General features: G+C 56.9%; 7 protein-coding genes across 7 annotated transcripts; 2 read left to right on the top strand and 5 right to left on the bottom strand.

Annotated features, from left to right (window-relative positions):
• Positions 1-396: 396 nt before the first annotated feature.
• IWZ02DRAFT_379696 (40S ribosomal eS12 domain-containing protein) lies at positions 397-1,178 on the top strand (the record flags this gene model as incomplete). The annotated part of the gene is made up of 2 exons (XM_066765057.1): positions 397-709; positions 790-1,178. 2 exons carry the CDS (start codon positions 397-399, stop codon positions 1,176-1,178), a joined length of 702 nt encoding a protein of 233 aa, XP_066621518.1.
• An 858-nt stretch (positions 1,179-2,036) lies between these two features.
• On the bottom strand, positions 2,037-2,846 carry IWZ02DRAFT_433845 (uncharacterized protein; the record flags this gene model as incomplete). The annotated part of the gene is made up of 1 exon (XM_066766324.1): positions 2,037-2,846. One exon carries the CDS (start codon positions 2,844-2,846, stop codon positions 2,037-2,039), a length of 810 nt encoding a protein of 269 aa, XP_066621517.1.
• Positions 2,847-3,841: 995 nt separating this feature from the next.
• On the bottom strand, positions 3,842-5,589 carry IWZ02DRAFT_289210 (uncharacterized protein). The gene is made up of 7 exons (XM_066763753.1): positions 5,241-5,589; positions 5,078-5,194; positions 4,970-4,986; positions 4,684-4,924; positions 4,167-4,638; positions 3,896-4,109; positions 3,842-3,844 (listed from the first exon to the last, which is right to left on the bottom strand). Exons 1-5 carry the CDS (start codon positions 5,397-5,399, stop codon positions 4,177-4,179), a joined length of 996 nt encoding a protein of 331 aa, XP_066621516.1. The 5' UTR covers positions 5,400-5,589; the 3' UTR covers positions 3,842-3,844; positions 3,896-4,109; positions 4,167-4,176.
• Positions 5,590-9,333: 3,744 nt separating this feature from the next.
• IWZ02DRAFT_470086 (pseudouridine synthase) lies at positions 9,334-10,852 on the bottom strand (the record flags this gene model as incomplete). The annotated part of the gene is made up of 3 exons (XM_066768771.1): positions 9,334-9,375; positions 9,463-10,584; positions 10,658-10,852. 3 exons carry the CDS (start codon positions 10,850-10,852, stop codon positions 9,334-9,336), a joined length of 1,359 nt encoding a protein of 452 aa, XP_066621515.1.
• A 223-nt stretch (positions 10,853-11,075) lies between these two features.
• On the top strand, positions 11,076-11,848 carry IWZ02DRAFT_453794 (HotDog domain-containing protein; the record flags this gene model as incomplete). The annotated part of the gene is made up of 2 exons (XM_066767679.1): positions 11,076-11,384; positions 11,449-11,848. The coding sequence occupies exons 1-2, from the start codon at positions 11,314-11,316 to the stop codon at positions 11,843-11,845; spliced, it is 468 nt and encodes a 155-aa protein (XP_066621514.1). The 5' UTR covers positions 11,076-11,313.
• On the bottom strand, positions 11,849-12,926 carry IWZ02DRAFT_500001 (uncharacterized protein). The gene is made up of 2 exons (XM_066770248.1): positions 12,543-12,926; positions 11,849-12,479 (listed from the first exon to the last, which is right to left on the bottom strand). Exons 1-2 carry the CDS (start codon positions 12,827-12,829, stop codon positions 12,110-12,112), a joined length of 657 nt encoding a protein of 218 aa, XP_066621513.1. The 5' UTR covers positions 12,830-12,926; the 3' UTR covers positions 11,849-12,109.
• Positions 12,927-13,226: 300 nt separating this feature from the next.
• IWZ02DRAFT_453788 (DEAD/DEAH box helicase-like protein) lies at positions 13,227-17,865 on the bottom strand. Its single transcript, XM_066767678.1, has 3 exons — positions 17,453-17,865; positions 15,100-17,403; positions 13,227-15,053 (listed from the first exon to the last, which is right to left on the bottom strand). Exons 1-3 carry the CDS (start codon positions 17,795-17,797, stop codon positions 13,440-13,442), a joined length of 4,263 nt encoding a protein of 1,420 aa, XP_066621512.1. The 5' UTR covers positions 17,798-17,865; the 3' UTR covers positions 13,227-13,439.
• Between the last annotated feature and the right edge of the window lie 36 nt (positions 17,866-17,901).

Genomic DNA, 17,901 nt, shown 5'->3' with positions numbered 1-17,901 from the left:
GTGAGACGTCGAAAGCTGGAGGTTTGGACTCTGTGCCTGAGAGAAAAAGAATTCCCAATTATCTTTCAAATCCATGCATGTCGGCAGTCAGTCAATAATTGTGCGATAAGCTCTCCCGCAACGTAATGGAAAGTCGAGTCGAGATGGAAGATGGAGGGCAGAGCTCGGAGTTGGACCGGTGGCTCGGAAGTTGATGTCGAGGGGCGCTATACCTGATTAGGCCATGGTCTGAGCTCTCGAAATTTTTGGATTTCCCGCACAGCACCACCAGCCGACCACCACCGCAGAGCTATCCACGCGCGAGACGGGTCAGCTCCACGCCCCAACAACAACCACCACCGACCTTCTCTCCAAACCCACCCTCCAGCAACCCAAACAGACACCGCCGCCGCAACAATGGCCAAGGAAAAGCAGGTCAAGGACAAGAAGGAGAAGAAGGAGAAGCGCTCCGAGTCGGACGGCGTCAAGAAGAGCAAGAAGGACAAGAAGGAAAAGAAGACTTCCGAGCACGTCACCGAGGCGCTGATTGCCAGCATCAGCGACGACAAAAAGCCCGTCGAGTCCAAGTTGGTCGTCAAGACGGAGACGGCGGCCGAAGACAGCGGCGACGAGGACGCCAAGGGCGTCATCAGAGGCGCGCTGGTGCCCTTTGCCGTGCCGCTCGCCGACGACAAGGTGACCAAGAAGATTTTCAAGACGGTCAAGAAGGGTACGTCAATCTACCCATTCCCCAAATTGACAACCCACTCCACCAGTAACCAGCAGCTAACCCAATCGGCACCAACACAGCGGCGAAGAACAAGACGCTCAAGCGCGGCGTCAAAGAAGTCGTCAAGGCGGTGCGCAAATCGAGCACCCACCTGCCCGCCTCATCCACCGTGTCGGACCCGTCGGCCGTCGTCGTCATCGCCGCCGACATCTCGCCCATGGACGTCATCTCGCACATCCCCGTGCTGTGCGAGGACCACAACATCCCGTACATCTTCGTCGCGTCGCGCGCCGAGCTGGGCGCCGCCGGCAACACCAAGCGCCCCACCTCCGTCGTCATGCTGTGCAAGGACCGCGCCGCCGGCAGGAAGAACGACGCCGTCAAGCCCGACGATGAGACCGAGTTCAAGGAGGCGTATGAGGGCATTGTGAAGGCTGTGCTGAAGGCGCAGAGCGGCTTGACGCGTTGAGCCGCACGTCGCCTTGGCTGGAAGATGTGTTGGGAGGAGCTTGCCGAATTTAGGAAGAGGAGCGGAGGCATCGACGCTCGCAGGGCTGATAGACGCGCTTCTTTCTTGGATGGCGGGTGGGATTTGTTTTCCTAGGCAGCAGACCTGGGGATTCGGGCAAGGTGAGGTGAAGTGGAAAAAGCAGCAGTTGCTCTGAATCCGTGTTCCTCTCTCAACACTCTGATGTCGGTGTGGACTGAACGAAAAGCACGCGCGTTGGGGGGTGTGCTACAATGGGATTCGGCGGGTGGGCGAAATACGGCGTTGGCTGGATCAAAGGGGCCTCTTTGTTTGCATCATCATCATCATCATCATCATCATCATCATCATCATCATCCTCATCATCATCATCATATCAAAAGACGGCGTGTTCGCGTCACGTCTGTAAAGATTATGTGCCTGTACTTCGAGATAGGTACCTGGCGCTTCACCGCAAAGCGCCGCGCTGCTGCGGCGTCAATGAAAAAGAATTTCGAATTGAACATTCAGCTTGCGCTAGAGGGGCTCTTGTCAGCTATCCGGACTGACCGAACGCTATCTTGTCATTTTCAAAAGGGCACAAAAGAGTTTAGAAGAATGTTGTGTTCGATTGGTGCAGAGTTGGGTATCTCTCATTGTTCTTCTTCGTCTTGTTCCGTCTGCCAAACCACAAACGAAAAGGACCCAAAAACACTTATTGTCTACCCCAGGTATAAAACGAAAAAGGTTTTCCAGTCCCAGTCCCAGCCCATCCCAATCCAATCCCAAAACGCCATTCCATGCAATGCAGAACCCTTCAGTTCAATTCCCCGTGCCAGAAGCGCAACGTCACCCCTCCCCTCACAACCACGACGGCCGCGTGCGCAAATCCGTCGGCATCCTGCGGCCATCCTCGCCATCACACTCGACGTACGCGGGGGTGCTGGCACCACGAGCCAAATCGTCGTCGGAGTCAGGCGGGCTCATCATGACGAGCTCGAGCCAGTGGGCAAAGCGCGGTTCGACGGCACCGTTGATCTTTACGCGGCCGACGCCGCGCACGTCCTCGAACAGGCGCAGCGCAGCGTAGTCACACGCGTCGCTGAAGGCGGCCTGCCACACGTCGAGCTCGAGGCTGTCGGCGCCGGAGAAGGAGGCGGCAACGTCGGCTGCGCTGTACAGCGCGTCGGTGTCGAGACGGACTGCGACGCGCCAGTGCCGGATTTGGTTGATGACGCTGTTGGCGAGGACGGGGCGCGAAGGCCGCACCAGGTGTGGCATCTTGGCCAGCAGAGACGGGTGCGCGGCGAATGTGTTGCGCGCGTACAGGATGGGCGTTGCTTCGGCGTGAATCTGGCGGCAGGTACTGAGGATGGCTGGGTGGATGTCGGCGCGTGGAAGCTTGCTGCAGGCGGTGGCCGTGTGGCAGTTCCTTGCTTTTTGTTGCAGCGAGGGCAGCGAGGGCGATGTCAGGAGGTGCTCGTAGATTTGATTGCGGAGCTCGCCCGGCAGACGCAGGAAGGGGGATGTCTTTTGTTGTTGCTGGTGTTCTTGCTGGATGAATGGAGTGACTGCGAGTGGCTTGGTGGGTTGTTGCTCGGCTCGCAGGGTAATGGTGGGTCTTCTTCTCGAAGTGGTGGTGGTTGATGTTGATATGGTTGTGGTGGCCATGATGGTGTTGAGTTTGCTTGGTCTTTCCACAACTAGGCAATGAGGTAAAATTTGTCTGATGTGATCTTGTCAAGGAGGATGATTGATGATTGAATCAAGGCTTTGCGTACTGACGGGGAGTAAACACCCCCCATTGGGACCAGCGCCGGCTGGTATATATCTTGCCAAACATAAGGAGGCCATGCCGGGAGTCCGAGTTTGTATGACAGGCACTGCCTTGTCACGTTAGCATGTGAAGAGATGATTGAAAAAAGCGCAACACAATCGGAAGCAGAGCCCCCTATCCTCCGCCGTGCAGAAGTCTGATGTGAGTCTTTCTTGTCGCGCAGGAGCAGTTGTCTGGGCAGGGCGACGAATGTTTCTCGGAACAGGCAGGGATAGGGTCGGCGGGGCGTGGACATATCTCGGCCCTGCCAAAAGTCTCCTCTGCGTCCGGTCCCGGTCTTCCGATGCCGCCCTGTCCGTCACGCCAGCGTCTCTGCCGGTCGAATGACTGTCGCGAGACGACGCCTCCCCCTTGTGCCACCTAACCTTGTTCGAGGCCGCTGCCATCATCGACATCTTTGACGTGCCTTGTTTCCTGCAAAATCCAGTTGCATCTACTTCACCTCCGCGACAAGTCTTCAAGATGCGCTCGGTAGCATGTTGCCGTCCTCTTGGCCACGGCCCGTCGGTCTCCACGAGCCTCCCGGGCCTTGAATATCTCCCGCCGTGCGATCCTGTCTCGGGGTGGTCGAATGCACTCGACGACGACGGAGACGACTCCATCGGATGCTACGGACAGGCGCAGCTATGCTTATATACCCGCCGTAAAGGGCACGGGCTCCCGAGTCTCCATGTTGTGATCGGTGACGCGAATGGGCCGCAACCGCCCGCGCTGCCGTTAGATGTGGCGGTTATCGCAGGAATTCGTCTGTCCGCACGCTCCGTTCTTCTTGGCCTGATGTAACTTATCCCTCATCCTTACCGACGCCCTTGGCATTTATTAAAGCCTGTGACTACTGTATAAGTGTGGAGCCAGTTATACAGGGTATTGCCAAGAGACGAACACTTGGTTGACTGCTTTGTTCCGCAGGTTGCCGCCAGTCTCTCCATGTTATGATCACAAATCGGTGACGCGAACGGGCCGCAACCGCCCGCGCTGCCGTTAGATGTGGCGGTTATCGCAGGAATTCTTCTGTCCGCACGCTCCGTTCTTCTTGGCCTGACGTAACTTGTCCTTCGTCCTTGCCGACGCCCGACGCCCTTGGCGTTTATTGAAGCCTGTGACTACTGTATAAGTGCGGAGCCAGTTATACAGGGTATTGCTAAGAGACGAACACTTGGTTGACTACTTTATTCCGTAGGTTGCCGCCAGCCTCTCTAGCAGGTGATCCTTGGCTGTCAAGATTTGCGCCCTTTCGCTTGCGCCATCTTCACCTTCCTTGACCCTCTGCTTGATGATGGGACTGGGGACAGGCACCAGCTTGGCGTCGTCCACCGGGTGGCAGAAGAATGCCATACTGTATCGGTCTCTTCCCGCGTCCAGCTCTGGCGGAAACACTACCCTGTGCACTGTACTCTTGAGAAGGCCGTCAGTCCAATAGCTCAACAAATCTCCAATGTTTACCAAGATTGGCGGCGCATTTGAGTTGGCCGGATTGACTGGAACGGGAGTCCAAGTTCCTGTTCGAGGAAGAATTTCCAGGCCGGGCTGCCCATTGGGCTGCTGGAACAAAAGTGTAATACTGCCATAGTCCGAATGCGCACCCGCTCGTATATCAGTCGTCTCTATAGGTGGCAAGGCCGGATACTAAACAGTTAGAGAACATTACTTGAACGCTGGCCCAATACTTACATAGAGCAGTCGCAGGATGCTTCCTGAGGGACCCTTACTGCGGTCGTGGCGCTCGGCAAACCAACCGTCGCCGCCCTCTTCTTCAGGAATCTCGAGCGCCGCTCCTAGCAGTTGCAGGATTTTGTTGCACAACATGTGACACTGGTCGAAGAAATGGCCGAGCTGCGCTTCTTGGGAACGCAGCGGTGCGGGCAGGGGCTGGGGAGCTTTGCCGTTGACGTATTCTCCGACGTTGAAGGCCCTGCGGATTTAGAGAGTGCAAAGAGAAGTAGACGGATGGACCAACTCTTTATAGTCGCCTCGCTGGTAAAGTCAGATGAATGTCACCAGAACGCAGCTCAAACGCGAGGAAGAAGATCAAATTGACAGCTATCAAAATATGCTGAGAAGGTACCTTTTGAGTTTTTGGATCCAGCGTCTCTCGCCGCATGCCCACCCAGCCTTGGTTCTTGCTGGTCTGATAAGGGCATTCGGCCTTGACCGAGTGCGGGGATTTGAAAAGAGTTTGGGACTGTCCATGTCAGTGGGTCCCTGATCCACAGGAGGCCGTCTTGTACCAAATCAAACATGGTCCGGATGTGTTTCGGGGGAATCTGAGCGGCATTGTCAGAATTGCCGATATAGACGAAGCCGTGGGCGCAAGCGGCGTCGAGCAGCTCGTTTGCCACTTTCCGACTGGGCGACGAGATGTCAATGACGGGGATATGGACAGCCATGGAGGAGGAGGAGGAGGAGGAGGAGGAGGATTATGTGGAAGAAGAGGTGGATGGGTTTGAAGAGTGGTGGTTTGTAGGGCTGATGGGCGCTAGCCTCCAAGTGGAATGGAGCGTGGACCGTCCGCGAAGCTGCGGCGCGTCAGTCCAGTCGAGTCGAGCTCCCCCATTCAACCTGACGGGACGTCAACTCTCCCAGTCGCACTCCCGTCCCGCTCCTCCTCTTCCCCGCAGCCTCTCCCGCCCATCCCTCCCCTCCCCTTGCGGCTCCGCCTGGCTGCTCTGTTCCTTGCGGTGTCGGCGTCTGGCGTTGCGCTTCCGTTTCTCCTCCAATCCCTCTCGCGGCTGTTTGTTTTCCATCCTTAACCAAGCTCCGACCCGACATGATTTCCATGAACGACGACTGGACCGTCAACCTGGCCGAGCACTCCAAGATCGACGAGCTCGCAGGCTACAATGTTGCCATTGACGCCGCCGACTACCTCCACCGCCTCCTCAATGACCCACACTTTAAGGAATCGTTGCTGCCCGCCCTGGGCGGCCTGCCCTTCTCCATGAAGCGCTGCGTTAACGAGGACCTCGCCCGCTGGAAGAGCGCCAACATTTCGCCCTTTTTCGTCTTTAGCGGCCTGACTGTTGGCAAGAAGGACGACAAGCTCTTTTTTGCTTCGGACGAAGCTTCGCTGAAGACGGAGAATGCGTGGGAGCTGTACAACCAGGGCGAGGCAGAACGCGCTGTCGCAACCTTTGGCGAAGCTCGTGAGTGGTTCCAATTGCTCCATCCTCTCGAGAGCTACCTCAATTCCTAACGGCCCATGTCCAGCCTTGACCAAAACCGACGACTACCTGCGCCACTTTCAGGTCCTATTGCACGAAGCTGGCGTCCCCTTCCTTGTTGCGCCCTACACAGCCTGGGGCCAGGTGAGGCTGCCGAGTCGCTCGACATTCAACGCCGCTAATGCACAGTCCAGCTCGCATACCTTGAAAAGACGGCAAAACACGTGTTCCAGGCCATCTCCGGCCCATCTGAGATTCTACTCTTCGACGTGGACCAAGTGATCATAAACTGGGACTGGGACAACAAGGAATTTACATGGCTCAGGAGGAGAAGTTGCATCATGGACCTGGGGAACCTTCCTGCGGATCAATTTGTCGACGCATGCATCCTGTCCGGCACAAGCTTTCTGTCACCCCTCCCGATGCTCGAGAGCTCCCCGCGCCGGAACAAGACCAAGATCAAGGCTGCCGTCGAATTGATGATGTCCCTGGGCCGCACCGGCATGTCCGTCTGCCAGCACTACCAGGACGATCCAAAGCTGCGGCAGCTAAACTACGTGGACAAGTTCATGCGCGTTAAGATGGCTGTCCAACACCATATTGTAATCACCCTCGACGGGAAGGTCCACATGTTTGACAATGACAATGCTCCCGGAGATGTCCACGAATTCATGAGCCAGCGTCTGCCCGACGAGGTATACTTTTACCTTTCGCGGGGAGCAATTGGCCCCAGAGTACTCAGCATGCGCACCTCGGCTGAAATTGTCGAGTTTGCGCCGCTCGATGGGGGAGAATCGCAAGAGTACCGCGAGCTCGTGCGCGACAACTTGGTGCCGTTGCGGGCAACTACCATCTCTCTCCTTTCTTCTTCGCTCCACCGCTTCTATCAACACAAGGACGTCTCTCTCAAGACTTGGTTCGACCGTACCAACGCAAAGACCATTTCCTTGAGGGAAGCTGCCGACTTCCGACCCATCATCAGCAATTGGAACGTCAAAGCTTCGCTCATCCAAGAAAAGGTTACTCAGCTGGAGGGTGCCGACACTCTTGGGTTCGCTGTGCAGGCGCTCAAGGATGCCGCATTTGCTGAAAAGACTGTCACGAAAAAGGACACGAGCAAGCTCCTCACAGCCAACGACGAGATTCTCTACAACTCAATCTGGCGCTTCTTACAACTCCGCGACTTTGTCGACTCGAACCACAAGCTCACAGGCTGGGGCGAAGCTCTTTCTGCCGCTATCAGTGCGCTCCAAGGCCGTGCTGAGCTCGAAGAGGCCGTCTTCCTCGCCATTGAGCTGGCCCGTCTCAACCTCCTCAATGCCAACATCATGTTCCCCTCATATGGCGGCCAACCACTGCGCGGCTCTGAGGCCGACAAGCGCAACACGCTTCTGGTGTCTCGCGTGGCATGTCTAGGCAAGCTCCGGCACCGCGCCATCGGCTTCACGGGCCCACTGTCGCGCAACCTCTTGGGCTACCACAGCATCATTTCGGCCGTCAGCAGCAGCTTGCGTGACTTGGCCGAGGTGAGCTTGACGACGCTGCTGCTCAACGGCGATGCGGAGCGCGACCGTTCAGACTACACGGACCTGGGGATCAAGCTGCCGTTCCTGCTCCCCAACGACTGCGCGCTGGGCATCGCCGTCAAGTCGTACCTCGACGAGCTGCATGTGCAGCCCGAGCCGACCAACCAGGAGGCGCGCGTCAACACCAAGCTGCGGGCGGCGCGCGACTGGTTCCCGGAAAGTGTCGACCTCGCGGGCGACTTGGACACTGCGTGGAAGCTGTGGGAGGCGGTGCATGCGGGCGTCAAGGTGGCGGCGGACAAGGGCCTCGTCAAGGACAGCGGCGCGGCGTGGGACGACGTCAATCGGTGGGTGCTCGCCAGGCGCTGAAGAAGAAAGACTGTCGGTCCGTCTGTTTCACATGCATGGATGGACGCGCGGATGATGAGATGGGTAGACGATGGCGGCAGCGGGCAGGCGAGGTGAATGAATGACTGGATGGATGAGTGAATGAATGAATAGCTGGGCTGGCTTTATGTGTGGATTTTGCACCAATGAATCAAGAGCCGAGTTTGCCATGAGGTTTGTTACTTGGTTGATTGGTGGGGGGGGGGGGGGGGGGGGGGGGGGGGGGGCATGCACACTGCTTCATGATCTTGACCACCACTACTACATGGCTGCATGCATGAATGCTTTCTAGTCGTAGCAGTAGCGGTAGCAGCAGCAGTAGTAGCAGAAGTAGGTAGGTAGAAAGGGTTGTTGAGGCGTGCGTGCGTGCAATGCAGACAGGCAGACAGACAGAGGACTGAGGCGAAGCACGGCAGCCAGCCGTTGTCGTCGGAGTCGTCGGGGGTGTAGGATCGATGGATGATGGATTGATGGATTGATGGATAGATGGATAGATACCACTAACTAAATAACTAGCCTCTTTTTCATCATGATGTCTGTTGATTGATCAACCAATGAAACAAAAAAAAAAAAAAAAAAAAAACAAAAGAGAAAGAAACGAGAGATAAAAGACAAAGGGGAAAACAAAAAATTGTGTCTATATGTATAGAAGGTATGTAGGCAGAGACTTGTAGCAACCAGCCAACCAACCTACCTCTTTTAGTGGCTTATATGGTATGTGTGTCTCTCTCTCTCTCTCTCCGCCACCTATCTATATCTATATCTATATCTACATTCTTTGTGTGATGTACTAGGTAATAATATATAATCCTGCCTACCTAGGTACCTAGGTACCTACCTACTTACCTACCTATCTACTTATACCGTACCTTTCGCCCACACACACTCACACACACACATATCAAAATAACAGCACGCACGCACGCACACACGCATAAGATAGACGGCCTCGACGTGCAGCAGTCCAAAAACTATCAACTAACTAACTAATCACTCAGTGACCGAGCAGATTAAATGGTAGCGGGACAGTTGACCAACCTACCTGCCTACCTACCTACCGATGGGTGTCCGGAAGTATTTTAATAAATCCGTTGTGTTTCCCCTGCATAAAGCACGGTGCAAGGGGACGATGTGCTTAGTCTGTTTCGTTTCGTTTTGTTTATGTCTTTTGTCTTTTTGTGATTTACTGCCTGCCGAGTTTGGCGGGTCTAGTGATTTGATTTTCCTCTACCTAGGTAATTGTTTATTTAGTGTGCTGCTGCGGCGGCGACAGCGACGGCGGGGTTTTGCTCTTGCACTGGTAGTTGCACCTTGCTGTGTTTTTGCTCGACTTCGACTCCACCATCGCCGCCCTCGCCCTCACCCTCGTCCCTCACCGAGCCATCCTCATTCAGCCCCAAGCGCAGCAAATCCGCAGCCAACGGATCCGACTCCCCCGTCGCCTCAGTCGGGCCATCATAGCCCTCGGGCGGCAGCGCCCACGCCGGCAGCGGCGTCTCGTAGCTCCAGCGGCCCTCCTCGCACGCATACCTTCTCGCATGCAGATAGATGCCGAGCTCGTGGACACCCGGGTCCGAGTACAGCGGCGTGTCGCAGACGGGGCAGCGCTCGCCCGTCAGCTTCTCGGCCTGGCGCGCGCGGTAGTTGCCGACGAGCTCGTCGTGGTAGGCGACGGCGGACGCGACTTTGTCCTTGCCCATGCGCGCCAGGCGCGTCATGATGGAGGCGTCGTCGTCGGAGCAATCGTCGCCGCCGGCCAGCGACGGTCCGAAGACGCGCTGGTTGGCGTAGATGGGGTCGTTGCTTATGGGGTGGCCCAGGAATTGCAGGTGTACGCGGATTTGGTGCGTTCGGCCTGTCAGCGGCATGCAGCGCACGATGCTGTAACCGCGCAGCTTCTTCCACGGCTGCCCGTCCACCTCGTCTTCAGTTCCAGTGGTGGGAGCTGCAGCACTGTCGTCCTTGGGCGGGTAGTATGCCAGGCGGCGGAAGACGGTGCGGGCGTCCTTGCCGCTGGCGCGCACGCGGTTGAGGCCGAGCTTCGGGCTGATTTGCAGAATGGGCTTGTCGCAGACGACGTCGCCGGCAGGGAACTCGCCGGCGACGCGGGCCACGTACTCCTTCTTGACGGTGCGGCCCTTGATCTGCTTGCTCAGCTCGTCGGCCGCCTTGGGGTGCTTTGCGATGAACATGACGCCGCTCGTCAGCCGGTCCAGCCGGTGGCACGGCAGCGGCTTGAACGAAAAGTGCCGCTCCGCCCGCATGATTTCCACCAGGCTGTTGTACATGTAGCGGCCCGCTGGGTGGACAGGCACGCCCGCAGGCTTGTTGATGATGATCATGTCGTCGGTTTCGTGCACTACGCCGATGGCGTCGGCCGTAACGGGCGGCTCGTGGCGATGCGTCGTGTGGCTCATAAGGTCGCCGTTGCGCACAATGTAGCTGGTTGGCACTTGTTTGCCGTTCACCACGATGCGGCCTTTCTCGATGCTCTCTTTCTGGGTGAGGGCGAATCAGCCATGCTGCTCTCCTCTTTGTCTCTTTGACACTCATAACTCGTCTTCAACGTACGTAATACTCATACGGCCTGTCGCGAAACTCGTCGGCGCAAATCTCGAGCAGCTCGCGATTGCGCCATCGCTGCTTGCAATTGGTATTGTACGTAAAATAATACGGCTTGACGCGGCGCAGCCCGTTGTCGAACGTATAGGGCCGCGGCCACTCAGCATCGCAGGGCGTCACGGCCACGTCTGGCGGTGGCGGCATGGCAGCAGACGCGTCGGACGGCCTGTCGTCGGTGGGCCGGCCGTTGCGGCGCGGCTGGGGCCCGTATGTGGTGAGCGCCATGATCGGTCGTGATTTGCCGCCGCGCCGGATCAGGTACTCGATTATGCGCGGAGAGGGCGACAGCTTGGCGGCGTTGGTGGGCGGCGGAGGTGATGTTGAAGGGAACTTTTGTGGCGACGCGAGGTTAGCGGTTCGAGTCAAGAGCATGACCTTATCTAATCTGATGAACTGGGGTTGATCTTGATCTGAGCCTCGGTTCTTGTTGGTCGAAGCGGAAAGCGGACGGGACGCATCCATCCTCGTCACTTGCTCATGTCCTGCCGTCATGTAGCTGCTGCGTAGTGTATTCGGCGCAGTGCGCTTTAACTACCGTCCAACGTCCCCTCCATCAGATCTCTCAAACCCATCACCAGTAGCGCCCGCCGTGCCCCCAATCAATCATGGCGCAAGCAGACCTGAAATCGCGGCGCCGGCACGACTACAAATACCACCTCGACTACCGGACGCGATGGTGAGGGCCACAGCCCTGTGGGGCACGTTTGGTGGTCCAATCCACGACCTAACAACGGCGTCAGGAGCGACAACGACATGTACGACCACATGAACAACAGCAACTACTACTTCCTCTTCGACTCGATCGTCAACGCCTACCTCGTCGCGCACTGCACCCTGCAGCCGCCGCGGTCGCCGCACATCGGCCTCGTCGTCCACTCGCACTGCGACTACTTTGCGCCGCTCGGCTTCCCCGCCGTCGCGGAGCTGGGGTTGAGGGTGAATAGGCTGGGCAAGAGCAGCGTCACGTACGAGATTGGCGTGTTTGAGAGGGGCGAGCACGAGGTTAGGGCTGTGGGCGAGTTTGTTCACGTTTTTGTGGAGAGGGAGAGTGGGAGGCCGGGGAAGATGGGCATGGGTGATGATCTGCGGAGAGGGCTGGAGAGGATTGTCGCGCCGCCACAAAAGTCCAAGCTGTGAAGTCATCGCCCATGTCGGTGTACCTAGATAATTGGACATTGTAGTGGGAGGAGAAATAGGGCTTTGGTGAGACTCTCAATAACAATTTACAAATTACAGCCCAGCCTTGATCAAACCATCCATAGCAATGCTTCCAAGACGCCGAACCCATGAGCCAAAGTCCGGGTATCAATACACAGCCCTCAACAACCCCAACTAGGAAAAAAACCAAAAACGACAAGGCCGAATAGAAAAGGGCGCGTCGAAAAAGCGGCTGCCAACGCATCACCAAAACTTGCCACCAGTGTGTCCGCCCTGGTGGTGACCCTGGTGACCATGCTTATTCTTGCTTTTAAACTTATCCTCAAGCTTACTACCCGCAACGGCACCGACAACGGTGCCAATGAGACCATGGCCGTACTTCTTGCCACCCATGTGGCCGGCTATGCCACCGCCGACGGCGCCGAGCAAGCCGCGGTCGCCCTCCTGCGCGGCGTTCGGGTCCGTGGCGCCATACTGGCCGGGCTGGCCGTAGGCTTGCGGCGGCGCGTTCGGGTCGGAAGGGTAGGGCGAGCTGTTGTATGCGCCTTGCTGCGGGAACTGGTGCGAGGGCTGCGGCTGGTAGAGTTGGTTGTTGTTGGGATCGTGGTAGCTGCTAGTGCAAACAATTGAACGTCAGCGCCTTGTATCTTTCATCGGATGATGCGCGTGTGCTTACGTTTGCGCCGGCTGGCCCCATTGCGCGGGCGCCTGCTGGCCGTTCTGGAAGCCGCCGTGGGCTGGTGGCCCGTAGCCACCACCGCCGTAGCCTTGCTGCTGTTGCTGCTGGTACTGGTTGTTGTAGTCGTAGCCCTGCGGCTGCTGCTGGCCCCACGATTGCTGGTGTTGCGGCGGCGCGTAGCCGCCTTGCTGCGGGTACGGACTCCCTCCTTGAGGGGGGTAGGCTGCGGGCGGCGGGTATCCAGCGCCTTGCTGGTACGAGTATTGGTTGTACGGGTCAGACATGTCGGCGAAAGTAGAGGAATTGGTTTGGAGCGTGGTCGGTTGAGAGGGTGGGATTCGGCAGACGGGTGAAATGGGTACAGGATGAGTGAGGTGCGGAGAAAGACGCAAGGCGGCGAAGTATGGTTTCATATACAGAATGAAATGCTGACGAAGACGCCATTGAGGCTTAGGCCCAAGCCGGCAGCTGACCCCCTCACTTCTGCCAAAGGAACTCAGCCCCAATTCATGTTCAACATGGACGAATGTAGGCTGCTGCTTTTCATCATCGCCTGCTGCGGTCGCATCACAGCCACTGCGTGACGCTCGACTTGTTGACGTTGAGGCGAACTGAAGGCCGACGTTCGGTGCCGTTCTCCGAGTGCTGCTGCTTCTGCTTCTGCTTCTGCTTCTGCTTCTGCTTCTGCTTCTGCTTCTGCTTCTGCTTCTGCTTCTACTTCTACTTCTGCTTCTACTTCTGCATGCCTACCTACCTACCTTTGTTCACGCCACAGCTGCGCAAGGCGCAGTAGTGCGGCACGTTCCTCTGCTCTCCAGCCCGACTGCGGTAGGTCCTTCTTCCAGTCGCTGTCGTACTCGGGTCGCTGCCAGTCAGCCAACCACATTTCTCCCCTTACCGATCCATCCCTTCTCCTTCCACCACCCTTCTCACCAAGCCCACCACGGCACTCTCCGCAGCTTCGGTCCCAGGCTCGTCAAACGTCCTTCTCAGCACCATGTCCAAGCAGCCTCTCAACCGCGCGACCAGCACGCCCAACCGCGCCCACCCCCTAACTCTAATCCACCCATCAACAAGCACGCCGCGACCCTGTGTGTCAATGTCGAGCGGGCCGCCGAACAGCAACACCGCAAACGTCGACGCCGGCGTCAGCGACGCTATGTAGTGCTTGGACGTCGAGAGCGACTGGAAGTACGACAGGAAGTTGGTGCCGCTGGGGAAAGTCTGCGCACCGAATAGCGTGCTGCCCGGGTGCGTGAAGACGCGGGTTTGCGGCTGCGGTCCTGAGCTGCCACTGCTGCTGCTCCCCGTCAAGGTGCTCGGATTTCCCAATGGAGGCTGAGCGTCCTGTTGCTCCGAGGACGCCGCGTTCGGCACTTCGGTGAAGTATTTGATGGTGCGCGCGTCGGGGTCGAGTGCGACGGCGCCCGACACGGATGCCGCGTACTTGGTGTCGGGGAAGGCTATGCGAGCGAGCTGCGGCTGGAAGGCGCCCGCAATCAGGGCCCGCAGCAGCGCATCCGACGTATTGTTACGATTCAGTGATGCATTTGCGCTGGCAGCTGCGGCTGGGTTAGAAGACGAAGAAGGACGAGAGTAGGTCAAAGATATGAAGCCCGTCTCCTGGAGTGAAGACAGGTATTGGCGACGGTTCGATGATATGTCGTGGAGCGTCTGTGTTGACACGAAGTTGTCTTCAGACCATGCACGAAGCTCGCGCGGAGAGAGTCCCTTTTCGCGCAGTCCAGTCCAAGCCTCGTAGGCGCGCAGGTCGGCAATGAGGTCGCCCTGGCCCTTTCCAAAGGCCGAACGGGCTGCCTTGGACTCTTCGCGCTTGGCTTGTGGGGATACGAATGGACTGCGGACCGTCAAGATGGACGCGATGGTGAGACAAGACTCTAGGCAGCCAAAAGTGGCACCGAGAATCATGAGTTTTGCGCAGCGCAGGTCGGCTGGGATGACGGACAAGTGCCGTCCCAGGGCGGTCATTTCCTCGCCATCAATGGCGCCCATGCGGCCAAGAAGCTTGAGAGCTCCCGTGACGGCCGTGCTATCAGGAGGCGTGATGGCGCCAGCCAAGAAGCTTGCCACATCCTTGATGCCCATGGCCTTGACTGAAAGACACAGCTGCTCAAGAGGGACGCGACGGATTTCTGGATCCGGTCTTTCCATCATCTTTTCTTCCATGTTGCGGGTGAAGAGCTTGTAGCATATGCCAGCCCGCACACGTCCCGCGCGACCTCGGCGCTGCTTGCATGCGGCACGCGAAGCCCACGTCTCGGCGAGCTTGACCATGTTGTTGGTGCTGTCGAAGCTGGTCTCCTTGACACGGCCAGTGTCAATGACAGCTACCACGTCTTCTATCGTAATCGAGGTTTCGGCAACGTTGGTTGAAGCAATAACCTTTCTTTTGCCCTTTGGCGCGGGGGGAAATACCCGACGTTGTTCGATAGGGAGAAGGGAGGCATGAAGTGGCAGCGCATGGATGTTTGCCATGGGACGAAGAGCCTGGCAGAGTCAGTTGTCGGTTTCGACATGTGAGCTTCACGCGTACCTGGATGGTTCGGTCAATTTCCATTGTACCTGGCAAGAAGATGAGGATGGCTCCATCTTGCGAACCCAGCTCAGCGTCGATGTGTTGGACTGTTCGAGCAATCAGTTCGTAATTGATGCGCATGCCAATACTCCTGAGCGTGCTGCCAATGCTTGTTTGAGCATTGTCATCTGCCTCGTCGTCCTCGTACGCGCCGTTGAACCCAGTCATCCGCACAATGTCATCAACGTAAAGGTCCTTTACTGGATGAGTCCGCCCTGCGATTTCGACCGTGGCGACCTTTCCAACCGCAGGCTCAAAGTAGGAGGCGAAGAAATCGGCATCGAGCGTGGCACTCATCAGGATGACTTTGAGGTCCTTGCGCTTCTTGAGTACGTCCCGTAGTAGTACCAAAAGAAAGTCGGTGTCCAAACTTCGCTCGTGGACCTCATCAACAACGACGTGCGTCACATCGGCCAATGAAGCCACGACATCCTCTGGACGTCCGCCAGAAGTCTGGAGCCGGCGTAAGAGGACACCGGTCGTCATGAACGTAAGTTTTGTGACTCCTGGCTTTTGTCTCGATTCGCCACGGATCGAGTAACCGACTTCGTCTCCAACAGCACCGCAACGCTCGTCAGACACTCTGTCCGCCAGTCCCAGTGCGGAGATTCTGCGAGGCTGTGTGCAGACAATGTTGACGGCTTCGCCGAGTTGACGTTGAATGTAATCGTCAAGGAGGAACTGGACTGATTGCGTGGATTTACCACTTCCCGTCTCACCAGAAACAATGACGACTTGATGCGAGTTGACAACTTCAATGATGGATTGCTGCAACTTCCACGCGGGAAGGTTCTCCCTGACGCGAAGCATGCGTTGCTGTTCAGGACTCTGTTGTTTCAACCGCCATTGCTCCAGCAGGCGCATGCTAGCCGGACTGCCTGGTCTCAAGTCGACAGGTTTTGGTCGCCTTTGATTCCTCCTTCTCTCCGTGTTCCTGTTCGTATGCACATTGCTGTCAGCAGCAGAGATGGCGGACGAGACGTCGGATAGTCGACCAGGCTTTGCCATGACACCGGGAATCTCGTGTTCCAGCCAGTCAACAATGTTGAAAATCATCTGTTCCCCAAGGAAATTGTCATTGGCATGAGTCAAGGCCTGCTTGAGAATGCTCAGGCGAATGTATGCCGGCGCCTTGGCGTGGATGCAAAGAACGGGGAGAAAATTCGGATAGTGTCCAAGAGGTTTCCGTGAAATCAGGATAAATTCGATCTTGTTGTTGCCAACAACTTCAAGACGAATTTGACAAGAGTCGGGCGAATTTGAAGAGTACCTGTCGTCGTAAATAGAAGAGAGAATGACTTGCTCCTCGGCCCATGGATCCTCGTCGTTTTCATCATGCGCACCTTCGCCAATGCTGACACTGGCCAGTTGCTCTGCAAGTCGATCGTCACCAAGGAGTCGAGCCTGCAACATGCACGCAGCCTTGGCCTCATCGCCATTAAGGTCATCCAAGGTCTGTTCGCAAAGGTCGACAGAGTATCCCGCAGCAGCGAGACGCTTCACTGCAGCTTCACGCTTCAAGTTGCTGCTGGCCATACTAACACCAGCCGTGTAGCCCTCGGGGAGAGCCCACGAGGGCAGATCGTCCTCGGGTACATGGATAAGCAGCCACTCAAGGATCTCTTCTTGGTCTTTGCAAATCTCTGCAGCTTCTTCGACATGGCTTGGACGGAATCCAAGTCTCGAAACTTGCTCGACAGTCTTCTTGCGTTGGTTTGGAGGGATGACGACATCGTTGGGGTTCCACACGGCTTCTCGACGGATCAAGTTTTCGATGTCCACACGCGTTTTCTTGCCCAGATCGACCTTCGGAGCTTTCGACCACCCGCGCATCTTACTACCGCCATCAAGTCCGAGCGCATGAGGGTTGCCTTTCTCCTTTTCCTTTTGCTTGGCAGTCTCTTCTCTCTTTCTGTCTGCTGCGGCTTTTGCCTGTTCCCTTTCTTTATAAGCTGTGAATGGATCCGCCTCATACATCCAAGCTCTACCATCCTTGACGTCCTCTTTTTTCATGTCGGAAAAGGGCCCTTTCCAAAGGTCGCGGTATGTCGGCGGCATCATCATGTGGTAATTCTTCATGTTGGCGACACGAAACAGAGTAAAGGCGGCGGCGAAGTGGCGCGCTTCGAGCGCAGTGGGTTGAACACCGAGGGTTTCATGCTCCTTAGGAAGTCGAAATGGAGGCGGCGTGATGGTCTCGCGCGTCTTGGGGTTTGTGTATTTCAAAATTACGTGGCTCACAAAGCCATCTTTGACCTTGTGCTGTCACGCGCATTAGCATCGATGCAGATTGCATTCCAAAGTTCAGTACCATCGTGTACTCAGGCTTCTCCCACTTCTGCTTTTGGCAGTGCTCCGAAAGCATGTTGACGGGGAGCTTTCCAGTCCATGATGCGCCGCCAATTATCGTGCGCGTGTCTGGCTTCTTTGGCGCTTCTGCAGCCTGTTGCTCTGCAGGCACCTTTCCCTTGCCATTTCCCTTGCCATTTCCCTTGCTGTCTGCCTCATTCTTTGTAGCGCTATCGGCCTTTTTGCCCTTCTTCGAGTCGCCTTTCGAGTTTGAGAAGACGATGTAGCTGGTGTCTTCACCAGGGGGCGGGGGCGCAGATTTCTTGGAGCCGCCTCCACCGCGCGGCGGGTGAGGATTCTTGGGCATCCTCTGAGCTTCTCCAACGGCGAGCAAGGGTGGTGTAGAGATGTGGTTGAGACATGGTGGTGTTGGCGCGTAGGGTTTTTGTCGGCGAGGAGGCGGCCAGAACT

This window comes from Phyllosticta citriasiana (assembly GCF_038021145.1).
Source record: "Phyllosticta citriasiana strain CBS 120426 chromosome Unknown IWZ02scaffold_8, whole genome shotgun sequence".
NCBI lineage: Eukaryota > Fungi > Ascomycota > Dothideomycetes > Botryosphaeriales > Phyllostictaceae > Phyllosticta > Phyllosticta citriasiana.
The sequence above is the reverse complement of the archived record's forward strand: the minus strand, read 5'-3'. Positions and strand labels throughout refer to the sequence as shown.

Bases quoted from the DNA above. Each gene is read 5' to 3' on its own strand.
- IWZ02DRAFT_289210 (XM_066763753.1), bottom strand. From the start codon at position 5,399: ATGGCTGTCCATATCCCCGTCATTGACATCTCGTCGCCCAGTCGGAAA. The intron at 5,195-5,240 runs GTACAAGACGGC...TGACATGGACAG, and splicing joins TCCGGACCATGTTTGATTTG to TCCCAAACTCTTTTCAAATC. The intron at 4,639-4,683 runs GTAAGTATTGGG...CTAACTGTTTAG, and splicing joins GCATCCTGCGACTGCTCTAT to TATCCGGCCTTGCCACCTAT.
- IWZ02DRAFT_500001 (XM_066770248.1), bottom strand. From the start codon at position 12,829: ATGTCTGACCCGTACAACCAATACTCGTACCAGCAAGGCGCTGGATAC. The intron at 12,480-12,542 runs GTAAGCACACGC...TGTTTGCACTAG, and splicing joins TGGGGCCAGCCGGCGCAAAC to CAGCTACCACGATCCCAACA.
- IWZ02DRAFT_453788 (XM_066767678.1), bottom strand. From the start codon at position 17,797: ATGCCCAAGAATCCTCACCCGCCGCGCGGTGGAGGCGGCTCCAAGAAA. The intron at 17,404-17,452 runs GTACTGAACTTT...TGCGCGTGACAG, and splicing joins AGAAGCCTGAGTACACGATG to CACAAGGTCAAAGATGGCTT. The intron at 15,054-15,099 runs GTACGCGTGAAG...TGACTCTGCCAG, and splicing joins AAATTGACCGAACCATCCAG to GCTCTTCGTCCCATGGCAAA.